The sequence below is a fragment of the Hypomesus transpacificus genome, chromosome 12, assembly GCF_021917145.1.
Source record: "Hypomesus transpacificus isolate Combined female chromosome 12, fHypTra1, whole genome shotgun sequence".
Classification (NCBI taxonomy): Eukaryota; Metazoa; Chordata; class Actinopteri; order Osmeriformes; family Osmeridae; genus Hypomesus; species Hypomesus transpacificus.
In genome coordinates this window covers 628,728-649,229 of record NC_061071.1, presented here as the reverse complement: position 1 = coordinate 649,229, position 20,502 = coordinate 628,728, and the positions used below count along the sequence as shown (strand labels likewise).

The window sequence follows — 20,502 nt, the reverse complement described above, 5'->3', positions numbered from 1 at the left end:
TTCGGTGTGTTGTCTCTCTGAGAGAACGACGATAATGGTTGGTTGTTGGGCCGATCCTAGATCAGTACTTGGATGCTAGTAAAGTAAAGTAGCATGTTTGTTGTTCATTATTTACATGCAACACAACACATAAATGTATGAGATCTCATATGCTTTCGAGTTTTATAGACAGAACAATCACTGCAAATACATTTGTATATCGTATAAGTATTCAGCTTTATTCTGTATTACACCGCCCACTGCTTGTTTGATTGTTGTCAACAGTAGGCTGACTATGAGAGACACACACATGCACACCCCAGTAGGATGACGTAGTGGTCCAGGCAGCGGTCGCCTTCAGCCAGCCCACCCATGCAATGTTGCACTGTGAAAACACACCATCCAGAATCGCTACGTTTAAGAAAAGCCTATGAAAGTGGGTAGTACACACGAGGAAGCTGGGCAGTATTTCGGCTACGCATGCAAAATACAGAATTGTCCGATCGTTTTCCCCACCTCCTCACAGTCGTGAATGCGGAGGTCGTCGCAGCAACGACTTGTAACGTTTTATGGAGCCTCGCTGGGACGTCGGGGAGCAAGGAGTAGTCGGGAGAGATACGTTCCGTGGCTTTAACAACGATCTGGAAACATTGGACTTATTTAACGTGGAATCGGGAGCTCGAATTGGAGCAGGAGGAAAACATGGCTACAAATGGCAACAATTTAGCATCTGGGATGGGAGAAATAATTCAGTTAAACGTCGGCGGGACCAGGTAATACACACACAGACACACTCACACACACTCTATGCATGTTTAAAGGCTGCAGTCAATGTACTCCATAGTTGTAGAAACGGGTGGGTTGCGTGACCGTTTCTTCGATGTCTTATATAAAAGGCAGCATGGGCTGAATTCTGGATTGAAACGGGACGTTGTGTAGCTCTCATCGGATTACGTAGCTACAGCACGCAACATGCGTTGGTGCAGCTGCACAGCAAATGACATGACATGTAATTACAAATTGTAAAACCTGTATCCATTTCAAGCATTGTGCTGTCTACAGGCCTTGTAGTGTGACGAAAACAATGCGGTCTCTAACTGTCATGATCCTTGTCATGTTCCTAATGTGTCTGTCCGTTGTGTTGTCCTTCCCTCGTAGGTTCAGCACCTCCAGACAGACACTCATGTGGATCCCAGACAGCTTCTTCTCAAGGTGGGTGGTCGGCAGTGACCAGACACGTTTAGACCGATTGTCATCACTGATTTAGAGCTCTGTATCTGTGTGTCCACTGTCCAGTCCAAGGTTCATACTCTTCCTAATCTTGAATGTGATGAGGCATAATCAATTATTCAATATGGTCTCTCATCTTTTCTGCAGCATTCTGTAACAGTAGATATGTCCTATTAACGATCAAATATACTGTATACACATTTGCAATGAAACGCAAATAGAACAATGTTTGGAATGCTGGGCGTTTTATTTATGTTGACTTCACTGTATGTGTACTTTGGATAAAAGCATCTGCTAAATGACATAAAAACATGAATACAAATGAGATCAGTTTTAGATCCCCTTTTAGCATGTCACTGAGTCCTATACACATAATAGCCTTACACACACCAATACCAGATGCCCAACTCAAACCCTCAAAAACAACAAGGGCAGCCTCCCAGTACTGGAACTGCTCTCAGGACGAAAGGTGGATAAGGGCTTGAGTGTTCTCCTCACTGGTAGTGGGTAGTAACACGACCAGTGTGTTGACTTAACACCTGGCTCAGAGTGGACACAGCCTGCCTCAGAGACAGTTTGGCCTGGCCTGGGAGTACTGGGTTAACAGTGTGTGTGTGTGTGTGTGTGTGTGTGTGTGTGTGTGTGTTTGTGTGTGTGTCGGCCTTTCTGTGTGTGTCTATGTAATTTGCAGTTTGCTGAGTGGGAGGATCTCAACATTGCGGGATGGAACTGGAGCTGTGAGTACTTGCATTACTATGATCTGTTTTCTTCAGTCTGAGGAGGAGGATTACGAGTAATCCTTTATAAAACTGCAGTGTCATTCAAGCATCCTAACATGCACATCCTGTCCTTTAGATATTTATCGACAGGGACCCCAGCGTTTTTGCACCCATCTTGAATTTTCTTCGAACCAAAGAGCTGGATTTGCGGTAAAAGCAGCCTTTAACCCTTCATATTTGAGTTGTGTTCTGGTTTAGATACTTATTTGAAGAAAAAAGACCCTTACGATCTTATCTTCTCTTCTTTTTTAGGGGGGTAAACATTCATATCCTCCGACATGAAGCCGAATTTTATGGGATTACTCCCTTAGGTATGGCCTCTGACAAGTGATTTTGGAAGCATGACTCAACCAGTACTTCAGGATTATCTGTAAACTGTGAAGGTTTAAAACTCAAACAAAAGGACTAATTCCAGGTATGCAGACTGTGTATTTACTGTGTGTGTGTGTGTGTGTGCAGTCCGTCGCCTGCTGCTATGTGAGGAACTGGACCGCTCGTCATGCGGCAGCGTTCTGTTCCATGGTTACCTCCCACCCCCCGCCATCCCCGCCCCCGCAGCCTCTGGCCTCGCCCCAGAGGAGCGCCCGGGCCCCAGTGGAGCCGAGGGCGGGTTCCCCCGGAGCCCCCCTCACCACTCCCTCCCTGGACCCCCCCACACAGATACACCTAGCAGACTTGGTAAGAGGGGGAGTGAGGGAGTGAAGGAATGATGGGAGGGAGGGTAATAGAGGAATACAAAAGGGAGGGAGGGTTGGAAGGGAGTGATGTAGGATAAAGAGGATAAAATAAGAATGAGGGAGGGAGAATGGGAGGCAGGGGTAAGGGGTTATGGAAGACAGGTTACCTTAGAATGGTTAAGAAAACAACAGTTGTGTGTTTGAAGCTTATCTTCAGAAATGTTAGAGCAAAGAGACATGCAGTGCCAGACCTAAAGCATGAAAACATACTGACTGACACACAGACAGCTGCAGCTGCCTTTGTATTTGAAAGCTCTAATTTTAGGAAGCAAGGCAATTGGAGAAGGAAAATACTGTGAAGTGACGAGGACTCTTATTTTGGCAGACTGGCAGTTGGAAACAAGTCAAAGTGATGGGTTAGAGGGGACTTTTATTGTGGAGGGCTATGCATGCAGGCAGGGCAGAGTAATGAGGCGTAGTGCTGGCTGGGCTGGGCTCTCTGCTCCCCAGACACACTGGAACACTGTGTTCCTGTCGCTCAACCAATCAGAGGCCGGCACTCTGCCCCCTTGGTTCTATGGCTAGTGAGGAGATGGTTTGTGATGGAGTTAACAAGACAAGACAGTGGATTTGAATGCCCTCAGTTAGCTTGGTTTCTGCCAGAGTTATCACTGGTCCGCCAGTCAGATTAGATATAAAAAAAACAATATTTAATTTGAATCCTCTTGGTTTGAGTCTATACTTAGAGAATGATTGTTAGTAACACATTATCTGTGTGTGTATGTGTGTGCATGCATGTGGGCTTGTCGGTGTTTGTGCTTGTGTGTGTGTGTGTGTGTGTGTGTGTGCGTCTTTGTTTGTGTGCGTGCATGTGTGTATGTGCAGGTTCGGTTGTGGACCCCAGGAAGGTTCTGATCATAGCTGGACACCATAACTGGATTGTAGCAGCATATGCATACTTCGTCATCTGTTACAGGTAGACACTGTGTTCAGTGGGACTGTCTTGGTAGCCTCACTTTCTCTACACACGTCTCCTGCACCTTTCTACCTAACCTTTGTGTGTGTGTGCATGTGTGTATGTATACTGTACTGTATACTGTATATGTATACATGTGTTTGTCCATTTGTGTGTGTGTGCATGTATACTATACTGTATTGTATTATATGTATACATGTGTTTTTCAACTGTGTGTGTGTGTGTAGGATCAAGGAGTCTTCTGGATGGCAGCAGGTGTTTACCAGCCCGTATCTGGACTGGACCATCGAACGCATTGCGCTCAACGCCAAGGTGGTAGGCGGTCCCCATGGCGACAAGGATAAGATGGTGGCTGCCGCCTCCGAGAGCAACATCATCCTCTGGAGCATACAGGACGGGGGGAACGGCAACGAGATCGGTGTGTGTGCCAGTGTGTTCCCGTGTGTGTTTGTGTGTAGATCGTTTTTGCTAAATATTTATCAATTAAGTAAATCATCCTTCTCCTCCCTCTTCCTGCTTGCCCTCTATCCCTCCTCCTCCCCCCCCCCCCCAGGTGTGTTTAGTCTGGGTGTACCAGTGGACTCTCTCTTCTTCATTGGTAACCAGCTGGTGGCCACCAGTCACACAGGGAAGGTGGGGGTCTGGAATGCTGTCACACAGCACTGGCAGGTATGTCCTGTCCTGTCCTGGGTGCACGAAATGAGAGCAAGTGTGTGTGTGTGTGCTTGATCGAGATCAGGAGTGTGTTGTGGGGGACCTCCGTGAGGATGTGTGTGTGTGTGTGTTTGACCTGTGGTCCTCTGCTCCTCAGGTTCAGGATGTAGTTCCTATCACCAGCTGTGACACTGCAGGATCCTTTCTGCTGCTCGGATGCAACAATGGCTCCATCTACTACATAGGTACACACACACAGACACACACACATACAGTTACAGAGGTGTGTGACCGACCATCTTCCCTTTGTGTGTGTGTGTGTGTTAGACATGCAGAAATTTCCTCTGAGGATGAAGGATAATGACCTGCTGGTGACGGAGCTGTACCATGACCCCTCCAACGACGCCATCACCGCCCTCAGTGTCTACCTCACGCCCAAGACCAGTGAGCACACACGTACAAACACTTCTTAACTTTTGTTCCGATCATCCCATACCTCGTAACTTCCCGTACCTCCTCCTCTCCTTCCACCATCTGCCCTATTTCATTTTCTGTGTCCTCCTTCCCCTCTTCTTCTCCTTTCTCCTCCTGTCCTTCCCCCGGCTCCCCCCCCCCCCCCCCCCCTCCTCCCCCCAGGTGTCAGCGGTAACTGGATAGAGATCGCCTACGGGACCAGTTCTGGAGCGGTGCGTGTGATCGTGCAGCACCCGGAGACGGTGGGGTCTGGGCCACAGCTCTTCCAGACCTTCACCGTGCACCGCAGCCCCGTCACCAAGATCATGCTGTCTGAGAAACACCTGGTGTCAGGTGAGAGGAGGACCAAACAGTAGTAGTATTCAGTATTACTATTAGTATTGTGAGAAATACGATGGGAACGTTTTATATTACTCCTGTATTTCGTGTGTGTGTGTGGTCCAGTGTGTGCTGACAACAACCACGTGCGGACATGGACAGTGACTCGGTTCCGAGGCATGATCTCCACCCAGCCTGGCTCCACCCCCTTGGCCTCCTTCAAGATTCTCTCTCTGGAGGAGACAGAGAGCCATGGAAGCTACTCCTCTGGGAATGACGTGGGTGAGAGAGATTGAGGGGATCCAGGAGAGAGAGGGGTTGAGTGAGGGAGGGCGAGAAGAGAGAAGGATGCAGCGAGGGAGGAATGGAAGGAAGGAGAGGGAGGTGTCTGAGGGAACGAGAGAGAAGGGTAAGTAACTACAGTTGTCGTGGTGACAGAGTGTGACTTGTCTCCGTGGGGATTCTCAGGGCCATTTGGAGAGAGAGATGATCAGCAGGTGTTCATCCAGAAAGTCATCCCTATCACCAACAAGCTGTTTGTACGCCTATCCTCCACTGGAAAGAGGTAACACACACACACAAACAGCCATCTCACACCAGACTCTGGAATTTGCCAGTCAGGTTCAGATTATATAAATACTGCCCTGTGTTCTTAGGCAGTTCTGTGTCTGTGTGTGTCTGTGTGTGTGTGTGTGTAGGATCTGTGAGGTGCAGTCGGTGGATGGGACGACCATCTCGTGTTTCACGGTGCGCGAGTGTGAGGGCTCCAGCAGGATGGGGTCACGACCCCGTTGCTACCTGTTCACCGGTCATGGCAACGGGAGCATCCAGCTGTGGGACCTAACCACCGCCATGGATACGGCCAGCAGGGGGGAGGAGAGGAAGAAGGATGGTGAGGGAGCACTGTGTGTGTGTCTGTGTGTGGGTGTCTGTGTGTGTCTGTGTGTGGGTGTCTGTGTGTGTGTCTGTGTGTGGGTGTCTGTGTGTGGGTGTCTGTGTGTGTGTCTGTGTGTGGGTGTGTATCTGTGTGGGTGTGGTGAAAAGTTTACAGTGTGAAAAGAGCAAGTGAGGGAAATATAGAGGGAGAGACAGAGAGACGGTGATGATGATGATGATTCGGCTTTCTGTGTTTCTGACTTCCTTTTGATTGACAGAAGTGGGTGGGCCTTCAGAGGAGGAGCTGCTGCAGCTCTTGGACCAGTGTGACCTCAGCACTTCCCGCTGTGCTACACCCAACATTAGCCCCGCGCCCTCAGTGCTACATCACACCCGCCTCCGAGAGTCCTGTTCCAGGTCAGTGACCTTACTGAGACACACACACACTCTCTCGCCTTCCTGATCCTCCTCTCTGCCATGCCATCTTTGTCTTTTGGCTTTTTCCTTTCCTTTTCTGTCCATCCATGTCTCACACACATCCCTAAAACGGTGTATGTGTGTGATTGCACGTGTGTGACCCCAGCCTCCAGCTCCAGGCCCAGGAGCCCATCCTGGAGACGGCCACCTACGGAGCGCTGCGACCCTACAGAGAGAGCCCCCTGCTGGCCAGAGCCCGCCGCACAGAGTCCTTCCACAGTTACCGGGATTTCCAGAGCTTCAGCCTGGGCAGGGGCCTGCTAGAGGGGCCCAGTCCGGGGCCAGGTCCGGCCCCGGACGCCCGCCGCTCGCTGTGTGAGTTTGGGGGAGAGGAGGCCGAGCGGAGGGGCTCTGTCATGGAGCTCTGGGCCAGCCGGACGGCCTATGCTGTCGCTGCCACAGTTACTCCTGCGGCCGCCGCTGCCACGGTTACTCCCGCCACCGTTGTCACCCCGGAGGGTGTTCCGGAATCGCAGCGGCAACCCCCCGACAGTCCGGGTGACGTGCGGCAGAGGGTCCAGTCAGAGGAAGAAGGTGCGGGGTCAGGGGGGGAGTCGGGGGCAAAGAGGAAGGGGGTTCTGGAAGGGGGGGTGTTCTCGGGCAGAAAGAGAGCCCCCCCAGTTCCCCATCTCTCCTCTCTCTCCTCGGTGGGTTCCGACGGGGGCGGCAGTGACTCCTCTACCAATGCCTCCCCCTCGCCCACCAGGCTGGCGTCCACTTCCCCTCGACACAGGAGGTTTGCCACGGAGCCAGCCAATCAGGACAGCAGCCTGTGAGTTATTGAGGGATGATGGACAAAACTTTGACAAATGGAGACTGAACGTGTCAATACAGAGCCCCATGTGCTGAAGCCTATTGGTTGGAAAGAAATTATGCCTTTCCAGGAAGTGGACATCTTATAGAAACTTTGCAGCTAGAGGGAGTGTTTGATTGGCTAAGGGGAGGTGTCAGCCTGGGGTCAGTGAGATTTCATGACATTTTTGATGCAACAATCTTGTCCTTATCATTAATATGCAAAAACACTTTAGCATGATTTGCTTATCTGTAACTGCAGCCTAGCTTTATATTGAACAGAACCGTAATGGGATTGACCGCAGGCCGTTCTACTTTAAATAGTGACCTTTGACCCCAACATGTGATTAACCCTGTCATATCTCACCCTTGGCAGCTAGGTGATGACATCAGTTACGTTTGCTCTGAAGCATGCAAGTCACACTGTACCTTACTTGTACATGGATAGCTACTGTATGTATCCACAGTAGTACATGGTTGGTGACTGCAGGTATTCTGTAGATACACAGTAGCTCATGTAGTTAATGTGCACTGAAGGTAAAGTGTTACCTGCATGTGTCTTGTGTGTAGCTTCTTCCTCTAGTCCACTGCTTTGTGATCTATACTGCAGGTTCATCACAGTCACTTTGTCTTTCACTTTTCCGGACAAACAGACAGACGGGAAACAATTTGTCTTTTCAAAATTTCTGATGTCTGCTTGTGGTCTTAAGATACTTCCTGAGTGCCTTTTGTTCCATTATTCATCCTGTTTATCGGACCCATCTATCCCTCGCTGCTTTAAGTGAAAGAGGACCTAGAGAGAGATATAGGAGATGGACATGTCAGAGAGGGAATGGGAGCAGGTGAGAGAAAAATACAACTGAGATTCTGATTGGTGTTTTGTGTAGTAGCTGCTGTCGTGTTGACTTGTCCGCTTGATAAGATCCTCTGGTGCTCTCCTCCTTAACGTTCTGTACCAAGACCCACAGGACTGCCAAGGACTGGAGGAGGGGCCAGGCTGAGGGCTTTAACTGTACAAAGATGTATATCGAACATGCAACCTGATTATATGTGGAAAATATACACAACATAATCAATAACAGTAGGATATGACACTACCCAAGCATAAATCTGTGTTTAATCTTTGACATATTACCGTTGTTTGCAACATATTTGTTTATTTTGTTTGGTAGCATATTATTATACTGTTAATATCAAAATACTCTTTGTACCCTAATTTTGTTTGCACTGAACCAATGAAGACTAAGACGGTGGAGTAACTAAGATTTATTTTGTATAACATAATAATAATAATGCTATTTAACCACCAGGGACATGAAACTGTATCTGATCCCCTGGAAATGTTTACAAACTCACCTTCCAACCCAACACTAATGACGAGGAATATAAATACAAAATATATATATATATATATCTATTTATGTTTATGCTGTTATAACATTTTTTTTACAACACTCCTATGTTCAAAAGAGTATGAATTATGTTAAAACTGGCCTGTTTGATTGATAGTAGTGCACACACTATATGTTGGCTCTGAATCATCTGTTGTTTTTAAGCTTGTTAGACCGATGTAAGGTTACAGTTAGGTGGAAGTTTGTCTCGTATCAACTGTTACCTATATGATTAATAATTAATTGACAGTGGTTAAATAGGTCAATAACATGAATCATTTAAAGCCTGGTAGCTGATGTTTGTGTGTGTGTGTGCATTTCTGTGTGTGTTTGTGTTCATGAATGAGAGGGGTGACCTCAACACACATAAAGACATACTTCCCATCCAAGAAGTTGGTTTGGAACCCGGTGGTTCTCCTCTGAGATGCCATCTGATTACCCAGTGATTTATGGTTTTAATAAAACACACCCTCACAGACAGACAGACTGAGTCACGCTGTGTTACATCTGCGTGTGTGAGAGAGAGCAGCCCAGGGCCAGCCTGTCTCTGACGCGCTGTCTTCTCCTCCTTTGTCCCACACCTCTGACAATAGGTGTGAACGTGTTCGTACACGTCTGTGTGAGTGTGTGTGTGTGTGTGAGAACGTGACAAGCTGCAGCAGCAGTGTCCTTGCCACACCAAAGTGTCCTTGAGCGGGGGTGATGTGTGATACTGTAACTGCCCTTGTGTGTGTGTGCGTGTGTGTGTGTGTGTGTGCGCGTGTCCCTCGGAGGGAATGTAAACATGGCAGACTGCTGCTACACAGCAGTGACATGCTGTCGCTTCAGGTCTGTCCCTCTGTGTGTGTGTGTGTGTGTGTGTGTGTGTTTGTGTTTTTTCATCTCATTTCACACCACGCTAAAAACACAAAAGGTTAAAACGTCACACTTTTTAATGACCCCAAACTCGCCTTTTTTCTGCATTGATGAAAAACCATAAAGACATTGCAACTTTGACTGTACAGAATACTACATTGTGAGAGAAAGTAGCAGAGCGGAGGTCAGCTCTATGAGTTTGTATGGGAAAACATATTAAGACAAGTACTATTTTATAAGTTATCAGACAGTATGGTTTGCAAAATAAAAAATATCCTTTTCACATTCTCATAAACAACAATGATAAAAAAACAAACCGTAAATAATACTTTTTCCTGATTAATACTGTCTCCGTAAGAAAAAAAAAGACATTATATACAATGTTGAATGTACAATGTGATATACAATATACAATACTTATTAGGACGTACTTCGACACAATTCTATCACGTATTAAAAACCAGCAAACACTGACAACAGATGCCGCGTTAGCTATAGCTGATATACACCATACAGAGTTAGCTATAGCTGATATACACCATACAGAGTTAGCTATAGCTGATATACACCATACAGAGTTAGCTATAGCTGATATACACCATACAGAGTTAGCTATAGCTGATATACACCATACAGAGTTAGCTATAGCTGATATACACCATACAGAGTTAGCTATAGCTGATATACACCATACAGAGTTAGCTATAGCTGATATACACCATACAGAGTTAGCTATAGCTGATATACACCATACAGAGTTAGCTATAGCTGATATACACCATACAGAGTTAGCTATAGCTGATATACACCATACAGAGTTAGCTATAGCTGATATACTCCATACAGAGTTAGCTATAGCTGATATACACCATACAGAGTTAGATATAGCTGATATACACCATACAGAGTTAGCTATAGCTGATATACACCATACAGAGTTAGCTATAGCTGATATACACCATACAGAGTTAGCTATAGCTGATATACACCATACAGAGTTAGCTATAGCTGATATACACCATACAGAGTTAGCTATAGCTGATATACACCATACAGAGTTAGCTATAGCTGATATACACCATACAGAGTTAGCTATAGCTGATATACACCATACAGAGTTAGCTATAGCTGATATACACCATACAGAGTTAGCTATAGCTGATATACACCATACAGAGTTAGCTACAGCTGATATACACCATACAGAGTTAGCTATAGCTGATATACACCATACAGAGTTAGCTATAGCTGATATACACCATACAGAGTTAGCTATAGCTGATATACACCATACAGAGATGTACTGAAACATTAAAAACAATTGGCTTCCTCACAAATCCTCACAATAGCCTTGTCTAGACTGAGTCTTTAAGCGTGCTAGATAGATGTGTCTACTGTCTAGGAGGCACAGGTGACAGCTACACACAGTAGAGTACAGGCTGAAGAGGGGAGAGGCACTGTCACTTCAGCAGGCAGGAAACACCTAATGCCTGGTAACCGAACAGGAAACAGCTAATGGCTGGTAACCACAGGAATTAGCTAATGGTTGGTAACCAAACCAAACAGGAAACAGCTAATGGTTGGTAACCAAACCAAACAGGAAACAGCTAATGGTTGGTAACCAAACCAAACAGGAAACATTTGATGTTTGGTAAACCAGCTTCCTCATACCAGATGGACCATCCTTTTCATGTTATATCAGTTGGCATAGAGTGGGTTGGTGGACTTAAGGTTGGGACCTCAGTTACAGGTGTGTGTGAGTGGTTCTGGGTCCAGACCCCAGTTACAGGTGTGTGTGTGTGTGGTTCTGGGTCCAGACCCCAGTTACAGTTGTGTGTGTGTGGTTCTGGGTCCAGACCCCAGTTACAGGTGTGTGTGTGGTTCTGGGTCCAGACCCCAGTTACAGGTGTGTGTCTGTGAACATGGTGTGCTCCTTCCTCACCGAGCTGAAGGCTTTCACTGCATCGCCAAACTCCTCCTCCTCCTCCTCAACGTACTGGAGAGAAAGCAGCAAAGATCACATTCCAACAGTGTTGTATAACAACACTAGTATACGCTAGTATAACAATAACCTACAACAACAACAACACCTAATCATACTGTACATTACACATGATGATAACTATATTTTTTACAGTATTTCCTCCAAAATATCAGTTTCTTCTCATAGACATACTTGAATAATAGTCTTGCATAATAGAGATGCCGAAAATGCAGGAAATAGATTTCCTGCATTTTCGAACTTCCTGTTCCATGGTCCCAGTGTGATTTAAGACTTACCAGCCCGCTGTCATGCCCCTGCATCATGGGGTTGTCCCAGCCCCCATCCCCCATCAGGGACTTTCTGTCCTGTCCACCAATCAGCTGGCTCACACTGCGGTGCAAGGAATTCTGGGAATAGGAGTAGTTGAGCTCTGATTGGCTAGGCACACGGAGCACGGACATTGGGCTGAAGCGGGAGCCATCACCAACTATCTTGGATTCTGCCACGCCCTGGTGCATTGTGGGTTAACAGAAGGCCAATGTGAGACAACTTTCATAAGATTCTAAATTATATTTGATCAACATCTTAAAAGCAACAACAGCAACAAACTCTACAAACCAAGGAAATATTACGTGTTAAGTACAGACACTAGTACAGTATGCTGTATGTCAAGATGAAATACAGAACATGCAATGTGAGGGATACCCAGCCAGAAGACACATTAGAGGAGAGACCAGGAGAGAGAGCTGTAGGTACAGACCAGAGAGCTCCCAGGCAGAACGAGAAACACCACACCATGCACCACATTTTCAGTTTTCCTTTTGAGGGGAAAACCCAAAGAGACCATGCTCACTCCCCTCCCCTGCCTCCCCTCTTGGCCCCCTCCCCTACCTCAGAGTACAAGGTGAAGCTCTTTAACGTGACGGTGCTGGCCTCTAGGCAGTCCGCCACTGTGTCAAACTGCCGGGACAGAGTCAGGGGGGACAATTAAAGTTTTAAGGGATTTGAATGAGTAGGCTTACTGTGTTGGTGGAGCGCTCGGTGAGCAGCAGTGTGCTGGGGGGCCGGTGTCTAGAACACACATCAGAACAGGGCTTCTGGGGGGGGGGGGGGGGGGGGGGAGGGGAGGAGAGGAGATAGAAAAATGGAGGATAGAGGAGGGGTAAAGGAGGTAGAGGAAAGGAAAAGAAGGAGCAACTTATAAAATAAGAAACATATGATAAAGATCAAGTAGTCAGAAAAAGAAAAGTGAAGCAGCTTCAAGCACACTGCCTTCAGCCAGCATCATGTGTGTCCAAACTGCAACAACATAGCTGGTGTTTCTGGATGTTCTCCAGCAGTCCACTAGATGGTGACATTGTTAGTGAACAACGAGAGACAACACCGCCTTCTAGTGGCTAGAACAGTCACAGAGCAAACAGGCAGATGTTTTACAAAATACAATCAAATTAATACAATTGACAACAAATTAATTAATAGATAATAAATAAATACCGTAAATAAATAAATAATAAATAAGAATAACCAAAATTTGAAATGTTCATTCCAATCTGATGCTGAATACTATACCACATCCAATACAAATGCCTTATCAAAGCCATGCTCTCTCTCAATGTCTGTCTCCCTCTCTCCCTCTTCTTCATCATTCTCTCTTCACCTACTGGGGCCCTCCCGCCCGCCCTGCCGCTCACCATGAAAGGGTCCCTATCCCTCTGGCTCCTCTTCTGCAGGGGCACCAGGGGGGGCCTCTCCCTGACCAGGGGACTCTTCCTCAGGGCCCTGTGGAGCAGCAGACCCAACAGCAGAGCCAGCAGCAGCAGCCCCAGGAGGGACAGTAGCAGGATGAACCACAGCTCTGAGTACACCGCCCCTCCAGACCCACCCACACCCTGCTGCCCTGGGGCCCAGCCTGGGGTGGGCTCGGGTGGGCCTAGGGGGGGAAGAGAGGGAGATGGGTGGTGAAGTGATGATAACATATGGTGACAATTGTGCATGTCTGTGTGTGTGTGTCACCTATGCCAGTGGCAGGGCTGTATCTGACAGTAGGAGTACTGGCACTGCCTGCCTCTGTGCTACAGGTCACCTGGAAAGAGAGGGCTGAGAGAGAGAGAGACAGAGAGAGAGAGAGAGAGAGAGAAAGAGAGAGACAGAGAGAGAGAGACAGAGAGAGAGAGAGAGAGAGATAGAGAGAGAGAGAGAGAGAGAGAGAGAGAGAGAGAGAGAGAGAGAGAGAGAGAGAGAGAGAGAGAGAGAGAGAGAGAAAGACCATTAAGTGTGGTGTCTATGACTATACTGGGAAAGTATATGTGTGTGTGTAGATGTGTGTGTGCAGGGGTCCCTCACTCTTCTGGGAGGTGAGAGGGATGTGCAGGTGCGTGTGGAAGCCACTGTAGATCCTCAGCTTGCTCTCCATCAGAGTGTACTCCCTCAGGGCCCCATGCAGGGAGAAGCTGGGGCCCCAGTCCAGCCACACCATGGTCAGGTTGCTGCCTACCACCAACGCTGACACGTACTGGGGGGCTGGGAGAGAGAGGGGATAGAGAGGGGGGTGGGAGGGGAGGAGAGGGGAGATGGGTGATAGGAGGGGGGAGTGGGTGAAGATTTAAAATACAGAGGTGAGGAAGAGAAGGAAACAGGACATCAATAAATGACTATTTAGGACCACCATGTTCATAATCCATAGTGACCCTTAATCCCTTAATAACCTACAGTGTGTCAGACTCCCCTGCAGTATGTATGTGAGGGTGGGGCAGGGCTACCTCTGAGAGGGGGGTCAGAGGTCAGGCTTTAATGGTGAAGGGTTGGGGGCTAAGTCAGGGTTGAGGTCTTACCTTCGGTTAGTGTTGTCACTGGGGTCCACTCTGAGGCAGTGCTGCCCATGTTGTTGAAACAAGCGGTCCTGAAGTTGTAGCTGGTATAGGGCTGAAGGCCTGTCACATTGTGGCTCCGCCTTCTCCCAAAGAAACAGGTCTCTACTGGTCCCATCACACAGGGGGCAGGGACTGGCTGCGGGGGATGGGGGCAAGTGGAGCGAACATGCAGCTCACAGCTAGACAGAGAGCAAAGCGAGGGGACAAAGAGTGACAGGGGGAGGATAGTAAGAATGGGTCCAGGGTAGACAGGCAGAGGATGACAGTGGAGAGAGAGACAGTAGGGTAGAGAATATGTCCCCTAACCTCTCGATGACCCCGTTGGGGCTGAGCGGCCAGTCCCATTCCAGCTGTGCGGAGCGGGAGGTGAGGGTGAGCAGGCGAGGGCGGGGCTGGCCCGTGGGGGGGGCGGCCTGGGTGTGCAGCTCTGCCAGGGGGCCCTGGCTGCAGCACTGGTAACAGGTACAGGCCTCCACACACACCCAGTACTGAGAGTAGGGGCTCAGACCATGGAGAGTCTGCTGGAGGGACATCCCTTCTGATAACTGGAAGGAGAAGGGGGGAGAAAGAGAGAGAGGGAGAAAAGGTATAGAGACGGAGAGAGAGACACAGAGGATGGATGAATTAATTTTGGGTGAGAGAAGAAGAAATAAATAAAAAAGGCAGAGACATGTGGTGGAAAACATTTAGAGGAGGACAGAACAGAAATGGAGGGTACGAGGAGAGAGAGAGGGAGGGAGGGAGAGACAGGATAAAAGTGAAGGAAGGGCAGAAAGAGACGGGTGGAGAGACACTGAACAATAGTGGTGGTGAATGGGAGAGATACGCTCTGGCAGGTAAAGATACAAGTGTGTGTGTTACCAGAGTGTGTGTGTGTTACCAGAGTGTGTGTGTCCTGGTGATGAGAGAACACCCTGTAGATACTGACGATGCCGTTGGGTCTCGCAGGAGGGACGATGTCCACCACCGCCGAGGTTGCTAGAATACGCAAGAAGATGGGTGTGTTCACCCCTTCAGGAGGGGCGGGTCCTGTTCTCCCATTGGCCCACGGGCTACTTGAGTGACCAGCAGAGTTTACAGCCCACACCTGTCAATCACAAGACATTTACATTTAGTTATTTAGCAGACGCTCTTATCCAGAGCGACTTACAGTAAGTACAGGGACATTCCCCCGAGGCAAGTAGGGTGGAGTGCCTTGCCCAAGGACACAACATCATTTGGCACACCCGGGAATCGAACCGGCAACCTTCAACAGACACCACAGGGATATTATACATAGGGACTACACCTCTGGTATCCACAGGAGGATTATCACACACACACACACACACACACACACACACGCCTAGTTCCTATTATTTGGACAGGCTGGTGTTAGTGTAATTCCAGTGGTCTGCATGGTCAGGTCATGAAACAGGCCACTAGAAGGCAGCAGCAGCAGGGCTAGTTTTGTACACTGGGTTGAGTGGGGCGCCAGCCTCCTTAATAACCACTAAGAACCAGTTACTCCATGATCCATCAACATGATAGACACCAGCGCCAACACGTCTGGTCTGACAGGGGAGTGTGTGTGGGGGGTGAAGGGAGAGGCAGGAAGAGGGGAAAAGAAGGCTCTGAAACAGGATGAGCAGAGGGAGGGAGAGGAGGCAAAGGTCATCCTGTCACCCGTATGAGGAAAAAGGTCAAGAGCGTGTGTGTGTTTGTGTGTGTGCCACTGAGTCGGGGGGGGACACAAAGACATAGTCGAATAAAAAGAACAATGACAGACTGTTGTGATGCCTCATGTAAGCATTTGCGGTAGAGCGTCATGATCGATGTCACGGCGACCGTGAGTGCGTCAGGAAGTGTCTCCCTGAGCAGACACCCAGACTGTAGCAGAGGTGGTTGGGGGGGTTTGGGGAAGGTGGGGGGTACCCCAGGTCACCTTGTCCTTGGGGGATGAGGCTTCAGACGTTTTACAGCCTCCTCCCTCCCTGAATACTGAGCTGGTCCTGAGGTCACTGGACAGGAAACAAATAATATCTCATTTCCAGGCCCCATGGCAACAAACGCCCACAGCAACCGGGCAGACTCCGTCCCCCGCTCCGGGATTGGTCGGCTGAGTTGCGGGCCTGGTCCTGGGCTCCCGATTGGCTGGCCCGACGGCGTAGTGGTCGCGGAGACGGGGGTTAAAGGTTAAGTTGTGTGAATGTGGGCGGTAATTAAACAGGGGTGTAAACCTGTCAATAGAAGATGAGGAGCCAGTCTCGTTAGGGTAATGTGGTCAGCGCAGGGAGACCAGCACAGCCCTGTCCTTGTGTGGGATAGAGAGGAGAGGAAGGAGGAGAGGAATAACCCCTCCTACACTCTCACTCCTCTTCCTCCCCTCTCCTTCTCTTTTTCTCTCTCTCCCTTTGCCCTTCTCTTGTTTTTCATCCTAATCTTGAAGTATGTCATGTATAAGAGTGGAGGAGTAGAACTCCCACACACCCACAGACACACACACACAGACACACACAGACACACACCCATAGACACACACAGACACACATACACAGACACACACAGACACACATACACAGACTCATCATCCTGAAATCAAAAGCAAACATGAAAGGGTCTATTTATAATACATGTAGCATCAAGAGAGGCGACCTGCTAATTCGATTGGCTGGATGTTAATCCCGAGTGCTTAGTCAGCCAATGATTAATAGGCCCTTTCCCCGTCCATCATCCCCTGGGCCCCGCCTCCCTCCTGTCATAAATTAGACCTTGTAAACAAGACGCAACAATCAGGCAAACTCAATCAAAGTGTCTCTGTGCTCGGCTAGCGTGCCTGGCAGGGAGAATGCTAATGTTATTGTGCTCCAAAGGGTAGGCTGTCAATTAGCACAGGGCACGGCCGTTACATGCATACCAACATGCATTAAACAATGTGTGACAAAGTTGTGTGTGTTTGTGTGGGAGGGGGTTGGTCTTTGTGTGTGTATGTCTGAGTGTGTGGTGATCTTAATATGTGTGTGTCTCTCTGGAATGGACTAGGCTAGTTTGTGAATGTTGGAGTTCAGTTTTGAAATCTGCGCTGGAGTTTTTGTGTATATTTACAGCCATTCAATGACTGAAACTACATTCTACCCATGTAAAAATGTTTTCATCTATACACTCTACTGTTTCTATGTCTACACCTTCCACTAATTTTACTGATCCGGGGGTTCTACCTGGTACTGGTAGGCTGTGTAGGGTTGAAGTCCGGCATCACGACATGATGTTGAAGCGTTCCTGTACACCAGCACTGCACCCCCAAGATCCTCAGTGGACTGCTCCAATCTGCGGTACACCTCATAATGCAGGACTCTACCATTCGGCTGGGACGGGGGAGACCAGGAGAGCTGGAAGACCGTCTGCAGGCCTTGTTGGTCCGTCTGTAGATCCAGCAGTGGTGAGTTCTGTCCAGCAGGGGGCGACTCGAGAGTGAGCACTGACGCCCAGTCACTGGAGGCACAGCCCAGCTCTGTACATGCCTCCACCCTCACCTCGTACCTAACACACACACACACACACATATGTAAACACACACACAGACACACACAGACATGCACACACAGGAGTTGAATGGAGAGAAGGTCGCTGAGGAAGGTGGTGATCTGTAGATGATAAAGCTGATGAGCTTTTATTATCTGACTCTTATCTGTACTTCACCTCTTCACACACACACACACACACACACACACACACACGCACACACACACACACACACACACTCTGACCGACCGCCTTTGTCTGGGACAAAGTAGAAGGATACATGGAGGCATGACCACTGGCTCAAGGTTGACTTCCCTCCATTACACACTTACTCTCTTTTTCTGTCTCTCTCGCCCTCTCCTTTTCTTTGTCTCCTTTCTTTCATTCTCCCTCCCTCTCTATGTTGGTTTGTTGGCGGTGTGTCGGTGAGTGTGTGTGTGTGTCTTGGTTTGTCGGCGGTTTGTGCGTCTTGGTAAGTGAGTGTGTGTGTGTCTGACCTGTGGTGAGGTTTCAGATCCTGCAGTGTCGTGCTGCGTCCAGAGAAGGCGCTGTCTTCCTGTCCCAAGGAGACGCTGAGCGTGGCGAGGAGGGCGGGGTCTCGCTGGTACACCGTGTAGCTGACTATCTCCCCGTTAGGACGCACTGGGGGCTCCCACGTCACCCTCACCTAGACACACACAGATACACACACACACGTGCAAACACACACACACACACACAGACACACAAGCTTTGACAACTATAGAAGTAGGCTGTATAACGATAATATTGACAGTCCATAGTGCAGTCTGTAACAATGTTTTCACTAGTCTAGCCATGTCTAGATCCTATCTCACTACAGGACACCTACAGTCTCCCTAGCTGTTGTAGTGTAGATCCCATCCACAGGACACAGTGCTCTACAGTAATCCCTGGTTACCTGTCGAGGTCCCAGAGGCTGCAGAGATGGGGGGCTGACACCAGAGGGCGCTGAGGCCCGCGTGCGAGCCTTGGCCACTCCGCTGGTCACCGAGCCACGGCTGTTGTTAGCAGTGACGCTGTAACCGTACTCCACGCTCGGCAACAGCGTGAAGTCATGGTAACGCGTTTCCATGCCGATGTAGATCACCTCGCCGTCTCTGCGGAGCTCGTAACCCTTGACGACGCCGTTGGGGCGTTCCGGTGGTTCCCATGTCACCTCTAGGGATTGTGGGCCTGTGACCTTGAGAGAAGGAGGGGGCAGTCCGGTCGGGGGGGCCTCCTGGGTCATGGCGGGGATGGCGGGGCTGGGGGTACACCCCCCATTAGTGCAAGCCAATAGGACGAGCCGATAGAGAGTGTGCGGGTGGAGGCCCGTCATCTCCGCATGTAAGCCCCGTCCACGGTACACCTCCTCACCGTTGACCTGCAGCACGTACTGCGTCACTTCCCCGTTCTGGACCAGTGGTACGCTCCAGGAGGCGTTGATGCTGTGGGCCGTAATGCTGGGGAATGTGGGAGGTACCACTGCAGCGGGGGGGGCCTGCAGGGTAGTGATCTGCACGGAGGGGCTGGTGATGCAGCCGGCAGTGTTGCAGGCAGTGACAGAGTATTGGTAGGAGGAGAAGGCCTGCAGGCCATGGTCGGTGTAGCTCAGCACTCCAGGGTCCAGGCTGAAGGAGAAGGTCATGTTGTCTCTGTGCAGACGATAGGACACTAGGACCCCGTTGGTCTCCAGGGGTGGAGCCCACGACACCAGGAGCTCCGAGGGGCGGTCCTTAACGTGGTGGAGCTGGGGGGGTGCCAGTCCATGAGGGGGGGCCTGGAGGGAGGCGTTTAGAGTAAGTTATTCATATTGAAACACACACATACTGAAAACCTCAAACACACACACTAAGCCCCCCACACACACACATACAGTCTCAAACTTGCACACATACACAGATAAACCATGACTTGCACAATCTCCCACGCAAACACAGGACAGTAACCTGTCTGGTTGTCACGGTGACCCAGGGGCTGTGGGCATATCCAGCAGGGTTCTCAGAGCGGATGCTGAACTGGTATTGGCTCCAGGGTTGCAGGCCCGTCACTGTGTGGGAGAACCTGGAACCCTGGGTGGAGTTCTGTCTGTGCAGAACCTACACACACACATACAAATATAAACACACAAATACACATTCACACACGTACACACACAAGAGACAAGTGCGTGTGTCTTGTGAAAGAGCAGTATAGAGCAGTATTACTTGATAATATTAAACCGAATTATTTAATTATATAGCAAATAGCAATAAACTATTACCATATTATCTATTAAAAAGACTCTTAAATGGGCCTCTTGCTAAAATAAAGGTTAATAATAATGATAACTGCAGTAATAACGATAATAATCATACTGGTATTTGTCCAGTAATCAGATGAGTTGATGATGTCAGAGCAACACACCTCTCCTCCCATGGCCTCCTCGTCCCAGCTCCTCCCACTGCCCTCCTCCAGGCCCCGCCCCAGCAGCATGTACTGTCCTATTGGTCCGTTGGGCTGGGCGGGCGGGCTCCAGGCTAATTCTACGCTGTCTGGACCAATCGATAGGGGCACGGGCGGGGGCTGGGATGTAGGGGGGGCCGGTGCCGTGGTAACGCGTTGCGGGGGGGTGCGGGTGCAGCCGCCGGGGGTGCATGCCTCCAGGACCAGCGAGTAGGAGGAGAACG

General features: G+C 49.1%; 5 protein-coding genes and 1 long non-coding RNA gene across 9 annotated transcripts in view; 2 read left to right on the top strand and 4 right to left on the bottom strand.

Moving 5' to 3' along the window:
* The first annotated feature begins 236 nt into the window (after positions 1 to 236).
* On the top strand, positions 237 to 10,315 carry kctd3 (potassium channel tetramerization domain containing 3). 4 transcript variants are annotated; one of them, XM_047031010.1, is made up of 17 exons: positions 237 to 752; positions 1,138 to 1,191; positions 1,901 to 1,946; positions 2,065 to 2,138; positions 2,241 to 2,299; positions 2,448 to 2,666; positions 3,551 to 3,641; positions 3,869 to 4,059; positions 4,195 to 4,310; positions 4,453 to 4,540; positions 4,623 to 4,751; positions 4,932 to 5,102; positions 5,214 to 5,369; positions 5,556 to 5,652; positions 5,786 to 5,979; positions 6,245 to 6,380; positions 6,547 to 10,315. In XM_047031010.1, exons 1-17 carry the CDS (start codon positions 682 to 684, stop codon positions 7,214 to 7,216), a joined length of 2,562 nt encoding a protein of 853 aa, XP_046886966.1. In that variant the 5' UTR covers positions 237 to 681; the 3' UTR covers positions 7,217 to 10,315. The 4 variants fall into 4 exon arrangements, with proteins under 4 accessions (XP_046886966.1, XP_046886968.1, XP_046886965.1 ...); XM_047031012.1 differs by having other exon boundaries at positions 240 to 752; positions 4,623 to 4,739; XM_047031009.1 differs by having other exon boundaries at positions 241 to 752; positions 6,242 to 6,380.
* On the bottom strand, positions 9,759 to 11,296 carry LOC124474654. The gene is made up of 2 exons (XM_047031013.1): positions 10,768 to 11,296; positions 9,759 to 10,737 (listed from the first exon to the last, which is right to left on the bottom strand). Exons 1-2 carry the CDS (start codon positions 10,788 to 10,790, stop codon positions 9,759 to 9,761), a joined length of 1,002 nt encoding a protein of 333 aa, XP_046886969.1. The 5' UTR covers positions 10,791 to 11,296.
* A 41-nt stretch (positions 11,297 to 11,337) lies between these two features.
* Positions 11,338 to 14,865, bottom strand: LOC124474864 (usherin-like). The gene is made up of 8 exons (XM_047031324.1): positions 14,639 to 14,865; positions 14,294 to 14,511; positions 13,806 to 13,982; positions 13,476 to 13,559; positions 13,154 to 13,392; positions 12,354 to 12,422; positions 11,759 to 11,971; positions 11,338 to 11,474 (listed from the first exon to the last, which is right to left on the bottom strand). Exons 1-8 carry the CDS (start codon positions 14,863 to 14,865, stop codon positions 11,379 to 11,381), a joined length of 1,323 nt encoding a protein of 440 aa, XP_046887280.1. The 3' UTR covers positions 11,338 to 11,378.
* A 2,777-nt stretch (positions 14,866 to 17,642) lies between these two features.
* Positions 17,643 to 18,840, bottom strand: LOC124475074. Its single transcript, XR_006956876.1, has 3 exons — positions 18,753 to 18,840; positions 18,331 to 18,500; positions 17,643 to 17,851 (listed from the first exon to the last, which is right to left on the bottom strand). It is a non-coding gene; the product is annotated as an uncharacterized LOC124475074 (long non-coding RNA).
* LOC124474863 (usherin-like) lies at positions 18,839 to 20,308 on the bottom strand. The gene is made up of 4 exons (XM_047031323.1): positions 20,240 to 20,308; positions 19,783 to 19,932; positions 18,917 to 19,613; positions 18,839 to 18,852 (listed from the first exon to the last, which is right to left on the bottom strand). The coding sequence occupies exons 1-4, from the start codon at positions 20,306 to 20,308 to the stop codon at positions 18,839 to 18,841; spliced, it is 930 nt and encodes a 309-aa protein (XP_046887279.1).
* The window catches only part of LOC124474862 (microtubule-associated protein 2-like), a 16,808-nt gene continuing 16,612 nt past the window's right edge, over positions 20,307 to 20,502 (top strand). Inside the window, exon 1 of the mRNA XM_047031321.1 lies at positions 20,307 to 20,488. Coding sequence (XP_046887277.1) covers positions 20,307 to 20,488 — 182 coding nt within the window. The remainder of the gene's footprint in view (positions 20,489 to 20,502) is intronic.

Coding starts and splice junctions, on each gene's coding strand:
- kctd3 (XM_047031009.1), top strand. CDS start 682: ATGGCTACAAATGGCAACAATTTAGCATCTGGGATGGGAGAAATAATT. Junction 5,370..5,555: donor CTCCTCTGGGAATGACGTGG/GTGAGAGAGATT, acceptor GGGGATTCTCAG/GGCCATTTGGAGAGAGAGAT. Junction 5,980..6,241: donor GGAGGAGAGGAAGAAGGATG/GTGAGGGAGCAC, acceptor TTTGATTGACAG/AAGTGGGTGGGCCTTCAGAG.
- LOC124474654 (XM_047031013.1), bottom strand. CDS start 10,790: ATGTTTCAGTACATCTCTGTATG. Junction 10,738..10,767: donor TTTCAGTACATCTCTGTATG/GTGTATATCAGC, acceptor TAACTCTGTATG/GTGTATATCAGCTATAGCTA.
- LOC124474864 (XM_047031324.1), bottom strand. CDS start 14,865: ATGTCCCTCCAGCAGACTCTCCATGGTCTGAGCCCCTACTCTCAGTAC. Junction 12,423..13,153: donor GGGATAGGGACCCTTTCATG/GTGAGCGGCAGG, acceptor CTGTCCCGGCAG/TTTGACACAGTGGCGGACTG. Junction 11,972..12,353: donor GCTTCACCTTGTACTCTGAG/GTAGGGGAGGGG, acceptor ACAATGCACCAG/GGCGTGGCAGAATCCAAGAT.
- LOC124474863 (XM_047031323.1), bottom strand. CDS start 20,308: ATGCTGCTGGGGCGGGGCCTGGAGGAGGGCAGTGGGAGGAGCTGGGAC. Junction 19,933..20,239: donor AGGAGGCCATGGGAGGAGAG/GTGTGTTGCTCT, acceptor GTGTGTGTGTAG/GTTCTGCACAGACAGAACTC. Junction 19,614..19,782: donor TCACCGTGACAACCAGACAG/GTTACTGTCCTG, acceptor GCCTCCCTCCAG/GCCCCCCCTCATGGACTGGC.